We start from the raw sequence: 12,954 nt of genomic DNA, 5'->3' as shown, positions 1-12,954 counted from the left end.
GCACCACCAGCCTTCCCACATAGGGTTGTTGGCCTTGTGAGCATTCATTTGCTCACCTGCATGTCTAGGCTTGTGTGTCAGAGGTCTGATATGTTCACCTGTATAGAAATTGTTTATAGGCAAAAGGCTCAATAGGTCAAAATAGTTGCGTGACCACGCAAGTAAGTAGATCATGGGGGCAGGGGGGAAGGTGAGTATCCACAAAGTGAAGACAGTGGCTAAAATGCAGCTGGTTGTGCTGCTGCCAGAGTTGGCAGTAGCTTCCAGCTCAGACTTCAGGCCCAGGTGATCCTGCACAACTGACTTAGGGGTAAAGCCTGGAGTCCTTTTGCTTTGCCCTTGACCCATATTGTGCCTGGCTCTGAACCCTGAGCTGTGTTCCTTTAAAGTCTAAGCCAATGAGTGATACTAACAATGTTTTCTTTGGGCTTTGTTTTGGTTTTGTTTTTTGTTTTCTGTTATGGTTGTCGTTGCTTTCCCGGACTTATAACCAGAGTCCAGTTGTGAGTAGTGTTGAGTGTGAGGCTTTTTAGCAGGCCAAGAGAAGCTGAAAATACACTGCAGTAGGTTTAAGGGTGTATTGGTGACGCGCGCTTTCACTTGAAGCTGAGTGGGTGGGGAACGAGCCAAGACTGGAGCCTGAAGCACTCTGAACTGCCTGGTCTGGGTCACTTCTCACCTGTTTTCTCTGCCGCTGACAAGATTGGAGTATGTCCAGAGTTTTCTATTTCCCAGTGATGCCATGTGAATCAGCCTTTCCAGGTCATTAACAGGCAATGTCTCTCTTCCCAGCGGGCAGTTGCAGGAGATGCCTCTGAGTCGGCGCTCTTAAAGTGTATCGAGGTCTGCTGTGGCTCCGTGATGGAGATGAGGGAGAAATACACCAAGATAGTGGAGATTCCCTTCAACTCCACCAACAAGTACCAGGTGTGCAGATCAGGGATGCTCACACAGGGCAAGGGGGGAGGCTGGGGCCGTGAGCTGGAGGAAAGGCAGTCTCTACTCAAGTTCTGCAAGGTCCGACTTTAAAGTTGGAAATCTTCTTTTTATTTGAATGTCAGTAGAAATGAAACCTCTCAGAATGTTGTTGTGGACCTTGGAGTTGGGGGCCAAAAGAGGAGGGAGAATGTGTGTACGCAGCATTAGCCAGCCTCTTGGGTCTTAAAGAGTTCAGCATTGTATATGAGAGCATCCATATAAGATGTGGGCTCACACACAAACTTAGACATACAGCAAGTACTCTGTTTCCTTCTGTTGTGTTCAATATGTATCATGAGACATTTAGGGGTTCAGACAGAAGATCTTAGATTGTTTCAAAGTAAATGCTAACTTGTCAGGAAAGCCTGCTTTCCCCCTCCCTCCCTGTTCCCCCCACCCTACCCAGCTGCCACATGAAGCCATTAATGTTTCCTCCTGAATAATCTTCACAGCTGTCCATTCACAAGAACCCAAACTCATCTGAGCCTAAACACCTGCTAGTGATGAAGGGTGCCCCAGAAAGGATCCTGGACCGATGCAGCTCCATCCTCCTCCACGGCAAGGAGCAGCCACTGGACGAAGAGCTGAAAGACGCCTTTCAAAATGCCTACCTGGAGCTGGGAGGCCTTGGAGAGCGTGTGCTAGGTATGCAGGTGACTGCCCGCGGCTCCTGAGCACAGCCTGCTATGGACAGCCACAGCAGTTACTTATTTCTGTTTCCTCTGAACATTTCTCCCATTCTTTCTAGAGCCATCCTGCTTATTTTATATGCCTGATGTTATTTAAAGCAGTAAGTGGCGGATATAAGTTTTAATGGAAAACAGTCTTGACTTAGACCTGTGGCCTAGTGATGGTCCGGTTCTGTGTGGCAAGGGGTGCGGATGGGGGCTTTTTTTTTTTTTTTTAATCTAACTTCATTGTTACAGCCGTGGTCTGTAAGCTTAGTCAAAATCTATCAGGTTTTGGTCTGCCTAAGTAATACCTGGGATGCCTGTGCGTGGTCCATGGGAAGTGACCGTTGACACCAGCATCAAACCATCAGCCGGGATGCTGCCTGTCTGTTATAGCCCAGCAGCAGCTAAAGCTCGGAACTTTATTTTGCCTGCTGCTTAGTGTATTCGGGCAAGTGGCACTTATAATATTTTATGTATTGATAGATACAGATCCATTATTTGATTCTTCCCGATGGGGTAGTTGAGAACCAACTGCCTGGTCTAGTTCTCCCTACAAGGCCGTTTGCATTTCTCCCACGTGCCTGCCCAACTGAAAGGGCACTTGGCTCTCTAGGTGGTCGTTCTGCTTTTACACTTTTCCCCAGACCCAAATAAGAAGGCTCCACCCTTCCTGAGCCTGCAGAACATCTTCTGTCCCTCTGAACAGACCATTGTACGGAAGTCAAAGTCAGGGATGCCTTATGTTTTAAAGTGATACAACCATATGGTACAGTCACAGCAGGATGTCTGTTCCAAGCTCATCTTCAAAGTTGCTCCTGTGAATGCCCACATTGGTGCTCAGTAATATATGACTAAATAGGAAGAGATGGCCTCTGTCTTCCAGATAAGGTAGCTAGACCTAAGTCATAGACGCTGGGCAGCCTAATGGTCTGGTACTAAACACTAGTGTTGTCAGTCCAGTGTTCCCCACATTGAATATTCCTGTCCCTTGATATTTCCTTCTGGTGGATTCTGTCCTTCCGCCATTTTTGTTCTTTCACGGACTATTATTCCTAAACGGACTATTATTCCTAAACGTGACACCTCCACATCAAACATCCAGCCCAAGATAGTCATGAGGGCTGAAGAGCTGCGGTTGCCCCTTACTGCCTGTAGCCCTGGGGACCCTAACAGGTGCCCTGCCCCCTGTGTAGGTTTCTGCCACCTCCTTCTGCCTGATGAACAGTTTCCTGAAGGCTTCCAGTTCGACACTGATGACGTCAATTTCCCTGTGGATAACCTCTGCTTTGTGGGTCTCATCTCCATGATTGACCCTCCTCGAGCTGCTGTCCCGGATGCTGTGGGCAAATGCCGAAGTGCTGGCATTAAGGTAGGCCCACGGGTCTCGTCGGCTCTGTCACAGAGCCGTGGCTCCCGGTCTGAAAACACTGCCCCGGGTGCAGGCAGCTACTTTCTCTCTCGGGGTGTCCATTAGTGTCTCATTTCCAAAGCCTTAGGTGCAGCCCTTAAGGATCGGATACTATTAAAATGTTAGGTGAGGAGATGTGTAGGGGCTGGAGAGGTGGCTCAGCGGCTAAGAGCGCTGGCTGCTCGTCCAGAGGGACCTGAGTTTAATTCCCAGCATCCACGTGGCAGCTCACAACCGTCTGTAAGTCCCAGGATCTGACACCCTCATGCAGAAATACATGCAGATAAGCCACCAATGCACATAAAATAAAAATAAACTATTAAAAACTAAAAACAAAACAAAAGGGTATATGCAAAATTGGAGGTGAGAAGCACCTTACTTTTTGATAAGAGAAACACAAGTAAAAGAAAAGGACAAAACACTTGGGGTTTAAGCTTTTAAAATGCAGTGAGTGAATGGCACATCCCCAGTGTTTTCAGTGACTTGTTCTCTGACTACCTTTTCTGAGAGCTCAACATCGTGGTGTGTTTACTCTGCCATTTTCACTCTTTTCATGCTTATGAAAATACTTGATGGAGAAATATAGAGGGATTTGAATTCAGAACACGGCTGCTCTGGTAAGAGATCACATCCAAAGACCTTTTAGGTTTGTGTGATCTGGCTGTAATACAAACATACCTTTAATCCCGCAGACAGAGGCAAGCAGCTCTGAGTTCAAGGCCAGCCTGGTATAGAGCAAAGAAAACAAAGATAAAGAAAAGCTTAGGTCCAGGCATGGTGGTGCACGCCTTTAACCCCAGACAATGAAGGTAAAGTTAGTGTGTAGAAGGAAGCACCCATGTTTGAAAGTGATGTTTGAGTGGCAAAATAAAAGCGGCAAATCAGAGAAGATTTGATAGAATAAGATATGCCCAACTCTCACTAGAAGAGAGAAAAAGGGGAGGCCAGTTAAGGGAGCAACACAGAGAATGCGAGGGAGGGGGCAGTTTTACTAGGAAAGCTTCACAGAAAGGGGTTCAATGAGAGAACAAGTTAGACACGAGCGTTTGAAGACAGAAGGAGCCAGAAGATTAGAGCAGGTTGCTGGAGTTAGAGACCAAGCAGAGCAATTCCGGAGCCAAGAGAGAAGCTAGGTTGAGTAAGTCAGCTGGGAAAGGAGTTTGAGCCAGAACAGCTGAGTTGAACCAGCCAACCCAGAGCTCAGAGAGAACAAGAAAGGGTGGGCTTAGGAAACAGTGAGTCTCAGAGGCTGAAATCACTCTAGGCCTAGGTTAGACCGTATGGAGGCTAGAAGCTTCCAGGACTAGGCCTAGGTCAGGAGGCAGTAAGCAGAGGAATACAAGTTCCTTTTACAGAGAAATTTGATAGAAATTATCTTTTCAGTACTTTGTTTCTTTTAAAAGGATATTTTCCTAAGTACTAAAAAAAAAAAAAAAGCTGGGGACATGGCTTGGTGGCTAAGACACCTGCTCTTGCGAAGGGCCTGAGTTTGGTTCCTAGCACCCATGTCGTGGAGCTCACAGGCTCCTGGGGATCTGACGCCTCTGGCTTCCAAGGACTCCTGTACTTGGTAGACTATTCCCCACCCCTTGATACAAACTCATACGTACACACAATTAAAATAACATCTGTAACTTTCTCTTTTGTAATTGAGAGCACATGGCAGTACTAACCAGGAGTATACCACTGCTGTAGTTCTGCCAGGATTGGATTTTCTTTTGGGGGGGGGTTTGGGTTTTTTTGGGGGGTTGGGATGTTGAGTTGGGGTTGGGGATGGGTTTGGTTTTTCAAGACAGGGTTTCTCCATGTTATCTTGGCTGTCCTAGACTCACTATGTACACCAGGCTGGCCTCAAACTCACAGCGATCCACCTGCCTCTGCTTCCTGAGTGCTGGGATTAAAAAGGTGTGCACCACCTCACCCGGCAGGATTTTCTTCCCTTTTTTTGGTGGTTTTAGTAAAATTTGACTTTTATGTTCTTGTAAAAGGAGATACAATATCTGCAGTATGATGTGATCACGTGGTATCATAAAATGGTGGTGGTGTGCTGTGGTTCCCGTCTGTAAACACATCTATATTTTTGGTGAACTGATGTATATCATCAATTTCCTGTTTCAGGTCATCATGGTCACAGGAGACCATCCAATCACAGCCAAAGCCATTGCCAAGGGTGTGGGCATCATCTCCGAGGGCAACGAGACTGTGGAAGACATTGCCGCCCGCCTCAACATTCCAGTGAACCAGGTGAACCCCAGGTACGGCAGAGAGCTTACGTGTCGTCTCTTCTTGGCTCTGGACCAAGTTTGTTTCTTGGCCAGAAATTGACCTTGTTGTTCACAGGGAGAAAGTCACGCTGACCCACATGGTGCTTGCTGTTCTGAGAGCTTGTTGTAAAGATGGCATTGGCCGGGCGGGAATCCCACCTGCAGAACTTGGAAGTAGGGGCGCAGAGGTGCTCAGGGTGCCTAGACCTGGAGAAGTCAGATAAATGGTCTGAACCAGCCACGGCGCTGTTAGTGTCTAGTCCGTTTCTATGTCCACACTGAGAAACTAGATGGGAAAGAGCAATAGTTCCGATAATTCTGGCAGCAAAGAGGGGAAGGAGCATTAAAGGGAACGTGGGTACCAGAAGGCCAGCAGAGCGGCTCAGGCCGTGGAGGTGCTTGCCATGCCAGCCTCGTGACCTGGCTGGAGGTCAGAGAACACAGCTGAAGGTAGAAGCAGAGAAGCAGCTCCACGAAGTTGTCCTCTGACCTCCACATGTGTGTCCTGGCATGCGTTCCTGCACACACAGGCACATGTATACATGTATACACACGCGCACACCAATTAAAAAAGCAAATAATGGAGACAAGTTAGACTTGTCTTCATTCTGTGTGGCCTAGGGCTTTCTCACCCCTAGTTTGGGTTTAGGAATGGGTTTTTTTCTCAGCTCCGCCATTTTAAAATGTGCCCCTGTTATTTCAGTCTGTCTGGTAGAGTTAGGGAGAGGAAGGTAGCAGGCAGCCCTTCCACAGGTGACTGAATGGCGTGATCTGTGTGACAGTCTATTAAATACCGAACCGGGGACCAGCTCTTAAGGGATGGGGAAGGAAGCCACTTGGGTCTCGGTTCTGTTTCTGGAGTACTGGTGAGTGGTTGGGTGACTTTTGTTACTTTCCTGGTCCTGACTGTAGAGATGCCAAGGCCTGTGTGGTGCACGGCAGTGACTTGAAGGACATGACCTCTGAGGAGTTGGATGACATTTTGCGGCACCACACGGAGATTGTGTTTGCCAGGACCTCTCCTCAGCAGAAGCTCATCATCGTGGAGGGCTGCCAGAGGCAGGTCAGTGAGCTGCAAGGGCCTCGGGGCCTCGGGCTCCAGGGTCCAGTGAAAGCGGTTCTATGTGTCTGTGTGGCAGGAGGAGGGACTCAGCCACGCTGTAGCCCAGAGCTCAGCCTCAGTGGGCTGGATCCTAGTGTGTGTCTGCAGTAGAAGTGGAGGTGGCCACGAGACTCTCCCCTAATATTTAACTATTGCTGTGCCTGCAGGGACAGGGCTGGCCACAGCGTCACTCACCAAGGTCATTCCGTTGAGTAGCCGTGGTTAACTGAGGAGAATATGCTTGCTGTCTTTTCTCCCTGTTGTCCTTGTGGGTGGGGCCCAAGTGAGCACTCTGCCGAGGCTCCGCGCCGCCTCAGCGGGAGAGAAGGGCATCCATAATCCGCTGAGTGGTCTCTCCCCTCATCCCATCCCTGTAAAGAAACCCACCCATCTCCTCCCTCTCTGGGCAGGGTGCCATCGTGGCCGTCACGGGTGATGGTGTCAATGACTCTCCAGCTTTGAAGAAGGCAGATATTGGGGTTGCCATGGGGATTGTTGGCTCGGATGTGTCCAAGCAAGCTGCTGACATGATTCTTCTGGACGACAACTTTGCCTCCATTGTGACTGGAGTAGAGGAAGGTGAGGGGACGTCTAAGAGGCTCACGCACAGCTCGCCCCAATGGGCAGTTAGCGCGCCTGTGCTCAGTTTCTCGTCTGCCTGTCTCTTCAAGCCGTACAGTTAAAAACGTCTTCCTTTCCTAGGTCGTCTGATCTTTGATAACTTGAAGAAATCCATTGCTTACACCCTAACCAGTAACATTCCGGAAATCACCCCCTTCCTGATATTTATTATTGCAAACATTCCACTGCCCCTGGGGACCGTGACCATCCTCTGCATTGACTTGGGCACTGACATGGTACGTGAGTGTCATGGCTGTACAAGTAGTGGTAACACATCGCCATATACTGCTACCAGGTCTCAGGGTTCCCGGGACCTGTGAGGCTGGTGTATGAAAAGACATTCTCGGTGAATACCCAGGGTTCTTTCCAGCCTCAGCATCATTGGCTCAGAGTCAGCTGTCACAGGGGCGATTTGTGTAATTTTACTTTAAAAAAAAAAAATTGGATTCCTTAATATTTTCCCTGTACCAAAAAAGAAATACATTCAGAAAAAGAGAGGGCAAAGGACTAGAGAGATGGCTCAGTGGTTAAGAGAGTCTGCCAGGCCTCTCAGTCAGCATACACTCACATATAAAAATAAATATTTTCTAAGAGGGAGCAAGCGTTTTATAAATAAAAGGTTGACAGTGCCCACTTTTGTCCTTTCTCCCTTCCCGTAGGTCCCCGCCATTTCCCTGGCCTATGAGCAGGCTGAGAGCGACATCATGAAGAGACAGCCCAGAAACCCCAAAACTGATAAACTTGTGAATGAACGGCTGATCAGCATGGCCTATGGACAGATCGGTGAGCCTTGTCCCTGTGTGGAGCAGGTGCTAGGAAGGGCCTGTGACAGGGAGATGTTCTGTCCGGGATAAGCTGTGGCAGGGTTCAGACTGGAGACTGACAGATGGGGAGACAACTCAGCCATAGAATAAGGCTCTGGGTTCAATTCTGAATATGTGACCAGGGAGATAGGGACCAGACCAGAGAGTCCTCAGCTACCTGGCTGGCGGCTTTTCTGAAAACTGTAGTTCTTTAAGCATTGAGGGTACCCTTCCTTGCAGAGCCCCGGGGAATATCAGGTGACTGAGTCTGCACTTGTCCGCTCTGGCAGCTTTCCCTGGGCTTGGGCGTAGGGTGGGGTAATATCCCTCTGTCTCACTGTGTGGAGAGTTTGACATCAAGAACCCTTTCAGAGCCAGGCATGGTGGCGCGCGCCTTTAATTCCAGCACTCGGGGAGGCAGAGGCAGGTGGATCTCTGTGAGTTCAAGGTCAGCCTGGTCTACAAGGCCAGTCCAGCCAGCCAAGGCTACACAGAGAAACCCTGTCTCAAAACAAAACAACAACAAAAGACACCAAAACTATCAGTTTGACAGTTTGCTCAGTGGATCCTCTCGATGATAGTGTTCCCACCCCCACCCCCACCCCCACCCCCACCCCCACTGGCTTCTGCTGCAGAGTGATGGGCCAACAGCAGATTTAGGAGATAGGAAATCCAAATGCCCTAATTTTTAATGCCTTTTGCCTTTCTCTTTCAAGAGAACCTGGTGAGGGCCATCATGAGACTTGATCTGGATAGCAGTTAGGGCTGTGAACACTTGGGAGAGGGGGCGTGGCTTAGCATCATATAGAAACTATGACCAGTGTCTGTTTCAACCCCTGGCAGCAGGGCAGTTGACTGAGCATGCCCCACACCTTTGAGGAAGACCAAGTTTTGAGAGAAAGATGACACTGTCCTGGGGAACCTGGGGTGTCCTGGCTGGATCGGATGACAGGGGAGAGGGGGTGGTCATAGGGTTTATCACTGGCTAGCAAAGTGGTAGTGTATGGAAGTCTTGACGTAGGAAAGAAATAATATTTTTTTTTTAGATTAAATAGTAGGAAAGCTGATTTCCTGTTGGAAGCAGCTGATGGAGAGAGAGAGAAGTCAGTGTTTTAAAAGGAAGGCCTCTGGGTCTTAACAGCTCTCAAGGAGCAGAGGGGCCCTGAGCCCAGTGCGTCCCATACCCCTCCCTTCAAGCCCACAAGGTACAGTGGCTGACACATCTTCTTGTGCCTTCATCAGTTGATGACCCAGGAAATCCACCCCATTTCTGTCCTGGAGTCCTTCGGGGCTGATGGGATGAGCAGTGGAGAGGGGGTCTTGGGTGAGGTCCAGCACTCAGGTGGTTTTTTTTCCAACCTAGGTATGATCCAGGCCCTGGGGGGCTTCTTCACTTACTTTGTGATTCTGGCTGAGAACGGCTTCCTGCCCTTTCACCTGCTGGGCATCCGAGAGACCTGGGACGACCGCTGGATCAACGACGTAGAGGACAGCTACGGGCAGCAGTGGGTAAGTAGCAGTGTTTGCTGGCGTGGCAGCCAGAGCTCCAGCACGGAGGGCCAGCAGCAGCGCTGCCCCAGCCACAGCGGGGAGGTGCGAGCCGAGCTCAGGTGCCTGCCTCGCCTTTCAGACCTACGAACAGAGGAAGATCGTGGAGTTCACCTGCCATACAGCCTTCTTCGTCAGTATTGTGGTGGTGCAGTGGGCCGACTTGGTCATCTGCAAGACCAGAAGGAATTCGGTCTTCCAGCAGGGGATGAAGTAAGTTGTGAAGGGTCTGGTAATTTTTTTTTTTGTTTGTTTTGTTTTACACAAGCCTTCAGAATAGATTCAGCATCTAACACCCATGACCAAGTTCCTGGAAAATCTCCACCAGCTGTGTCCAGCCTGTACCTACAAGCTGCATTAAATCCAGAACTGTGAAGAAAGCCCAACACAAAAGTTTTAAGCTTATAAGGATTCGGGGTTGGGGTGGGAGTTGGATTTTTTTTAGTTAGTTTGTTTGTTTTCTCCCAGTCCTCCCCCACCACCTGCAGCCCTCAAGCAGGTGTCGCAATGTCAAAATGCCGTCCACACCCGCAGAAGAGAATGCACCGCCCTGCCCGCCCTGCCCGCCCTGCCTTTCAGATCTTACTGACGACTCACCCAGTCGCCTAACACGCGGCGTTAGGAGAGAAATCTGCATTTGCAGCTGGTAAACTTTCGTCTCCCTTAACATTTTAGGAACAAGATCTTAATATTTGGCCTCTTTGAAGAGACGGCCCTTGCTGCTTTCCTGTCCTACTGCCCTGGCATGGGTGCCGCCCTCAGGATGTATCCCCTCAAGTAAGTTGGGCCTCTTGCATTCCAAGCGGTGTGGACATAGTTTGTGTGACTTTTCCCCTCGTGCCGCGTGAGTGTCTGTTCTTGCCTGCCTCTGGGTGGTGTGTGTACAAGTTCCTCCGCACTGGAGGGCAGGAAACCTGCCAGTAAACCAGACCGGCAAATTGAGACCTGCCAGGGCGGAGGATTTGGCCCAAGGTGAGGCTGCACAGGCCACAGGCTCTACTTCCTTGAAATTACTCAACAGCAGACTGTCGAGCCCCCAGGTCCTCCACTGTCACAGTCCAGCTGTCCTCAGAGCCACCTAGGAGGCCTGGACCTGAGTCCTGTTTGCTTGCCCTAGTCACCTCTCCACCTTTCTGGAGACTCCCAAAGGAGTCTGGAGAGGATCCCAGGTTCCTTTGAGTGGAGCTGAGCAGTTTAGAAAGTAGATTCCTGTGTTGCTCTGTGTTCAGGCGCAGCCCAGCCTTAAATCAGGGGAGTGACTTTGCTCTTCTCTTAGGCCCCAGGATTTACACACAGCCTGGCAGCTGGTGGAAACTTCCACATATATTCGCTGCTGCCCGGTAACTGGTTAAGGCTGAGCAGCTACAACTTGATTAAACATGTCGAGCTACGGAACATGGCGCTCTTCCAACACAAGAGCCATTGAGAGCATCGCTCTCTTGAATTCCACCCACCCCTGTCATTGCTCAGGCTCATCTGGACCATCTCTCGCACTGGCCTCTTGCCAACACTTCCCTCCACTGATCTCATCTTTGAATCCAAAGTCTTTGGCCTCAGCAAATGTGTATAGACATAGTCTATGGTGCAAGGTGGGGCTGGCGTCCGGGCTGTGTTTCACAGCCAGTCCAAGGCCAGGGGAGGTCAGTTCACTGTTAACCCCTTCTGCCTATGTCTTTGGTAAGAACGTCCCCTCCCAATCCATCAGCCCTGACAGCCCTTTGGGACTGAGGTCCTTGGAGCTTGTCTCTATGCAGTCTTGCCCTCCTGGCCCTGGGCTCGCACATCTCTTTGCTGGCGTTGCTGCTGCTCTCCAGATAATAATCTTGATGGCTTTGGTCACAATGTCTTTGTATTAAGTCCCATACACCCTGCACAGAGCATCAGGTGCATTAACAAGTGTTCAGGTTGGACTCTATTGGCCTGAGCTTTGAAGGAGAGGAGGAGAGGTCACAGGCTTTTTTTTTTTAGACAGCCCAGTGGGAAGTCCTGCGGAGGGCATGGCCATTTTTTCTGTGCTTTGGCTCTTTTGTGGCCTGCCTTGGTCCTGGCAGCTTCTACTCCATTTGCTCCATGCTTGTCCTCCTCCGGCTGAGGTGGTGAGGTCACCTTCCCGCTGTTGTTCAGGGCACATAGGAAGGGCGGGGACTGCAGAGCTGGCAGGGCCATCCTTCCTCCTTTGTTTACCCAGGAGCCTGTAGTCAAGGAAGCCTGGTGCCTGCAGGAGGCTGCCCAGGGCCTGTCTCTCTGCAGGAGACCGTGTGGCAGCCTCTCCAGGCCACCCCTGAAGACCTTTGTCATCTGTCAGGGCTCAGCTGGTCCTCCTGGATTCCATGGTCAGAGACCAAGTTCAGGGTCTGAATAAACTGGCTTCGACCCACACTGGCAGTTCTTTGTCTGCAAATGCCAAGGCGGAGACAAATGCACTTGGGAGCTCAAGCACTTTAGGAAAGGCACAAAGAAAGTGTTCCGCCACTCCCAGCTTGTCAACAGAAGATGCAGTCAGCTTAGGAAAGCCAGGCTCAAGGGGAAAGGGCTTCCCAGGTGGAATGGGGCTGGCTCTGTGACTCCCAGCCTAGCAGTGGAGGGAAATCTGCTTCTAGTGGTTTTGGGGGTTTTTTTGTTTTTGTTTTCTGGGTGGTGGTGGTTTTTTTGTTTTTAATTTTTTTTTATTCTGTGAATGAACCTGTAGTGTAGTCGCCCAGTGGTTTCCTGGTCACTTTGGGGATGTGCGCCTTCTCTGTCTTCCTGTGAGTCAGTTGGCTCGAGTCTGACCTAGCACTCACTCTATTTTCAGACCCACATGGTGGTTCTGTGCCTTCCCTTACTCCCTCCTCATCTTTGTGTACGACGAGGTGCGGAAGCTGATCATCAGGCGACGCCCTGGCGGTAAGTGAGCGGGGTCCGGGCTTCCTCCTGTGTCAGCTGACAGCATGTCTTCCGCATATGGAACCGGAGTAAGGTAGAAACAGATCATGGTTTGTGAGACTTCACAAAGTGCATAAACCTAATAGTAAACCTAATAACAACAGTATTCCTGGAGAAAGCTAATTTGTTACAACCGAGGTCTCAGGTACACGTATACCTGAGGTACACACACACACACACACACACACACACACACCAGATTATCCTTAGGGAGTCACTGTCCTGGTTGTTCCTGAGAGAGGTCTCACTCAGGTATGTCTCTCTCTTCTCTCTCAGGCTGGGTGGAGAAGGAAACCTACTACTAGGCCACTGCCCTGCACGCTGTGCAGCACCGCGCCACACACTGCACCCTCCCCCACCCCCTCTTTGTGTACTTCAAGTCTTGGAGCTCGGAACTCTACCCTGGTAGGAAAGCACCAAAGCATGTGGGGAGCCAGACGTCCTGGAATGAAGCATGTAGTGTAATGGGGGGCGGGGGGAGGGCTGCCTGAAAAACACCCTGTACAGGAAGGACAGTGGGGAAGGTTTATATGTGCCTTTTTGTTTTTGTAAAAAAGGAAAACCTGGAAAGACTGAAAGATTACGTTTTTTATCTGGATTTTTACAAATAAAGATGGCTATTATAATGGAA

The 12,954-nt window shown here is 49.9% G+C and overlaps 1 protein-coding gene across 1 annotated transcript in view; it reads left to right on the top strand.

Moving 5' to 3' along the window:
- ATP1A1 (ATPase Na+/K+ transporting subunit alpha 1) overlaps positions 1–12,954 on the top strand; it is a 30,341-nt gene extending 17,387 nt beyond the window's left edge. Inside the window, exons 11-23 of the mRNA XM_084755609.1 lie at positions 793–927; positions 1,431–1,623; positions 2,846–3,021; positions 5,179–5,315; positions 6,237–6,387; positions 6,837–7,005; positions 7,129–7,283; positions 7,707–7,830; positions 9,214–9,359; positions 9,481–9,611; positions 10,074–10,175; positions 12,193–12,284; positions 12,600–12,954. Coding sequence (XP_084611735.1) covers positions 793–927; positions 1,431–1,623; positions 2,846–3,021; positions 5,179–5,315; positions 6,237–6,387; positions 6,837–7,005; positions 7,129–7,283; positions 7,707–7,830; positions 9,214–9,359; positions 9,481–9,611; positions 10,074–10,175; positions 12,193–12,284; positions 12,600–12,628 — 1,740 coding nt within the window. The 3' untranslated portion in view covers positions 12,629–12,954. The remainder of the gene's footprint in view (positions 1–792; positions 928–1,430; positions 1,624–2,845; positions 3,022–5,178; positions 5,316–6,236; positions 6,388–6,836; positions 7,006–7,128; positions 7,284–7,706; positions 7,831–9,213; positions 9,360–9,480; positions 9,612–10,073; positions 10,176–12,192; positions 12,285–12,599) is intronic.

The sequence above is a fragment of the Acomys minous genome (assembly GCF_964271855.1).
Source record: "Acomys minous genome assembly, chromosome: 14".
Lineage (NCBI taxonomy): Eukaryota > Metazoa > Chordata > Mammalia > Rodentia > Muridae > Acomys > Acomys minous.
The sequence above is the reverse complement of the archived record's forward strand: the minus strand, read 5'-3'. Positions and strand labels throughout refer to the sequence as shown.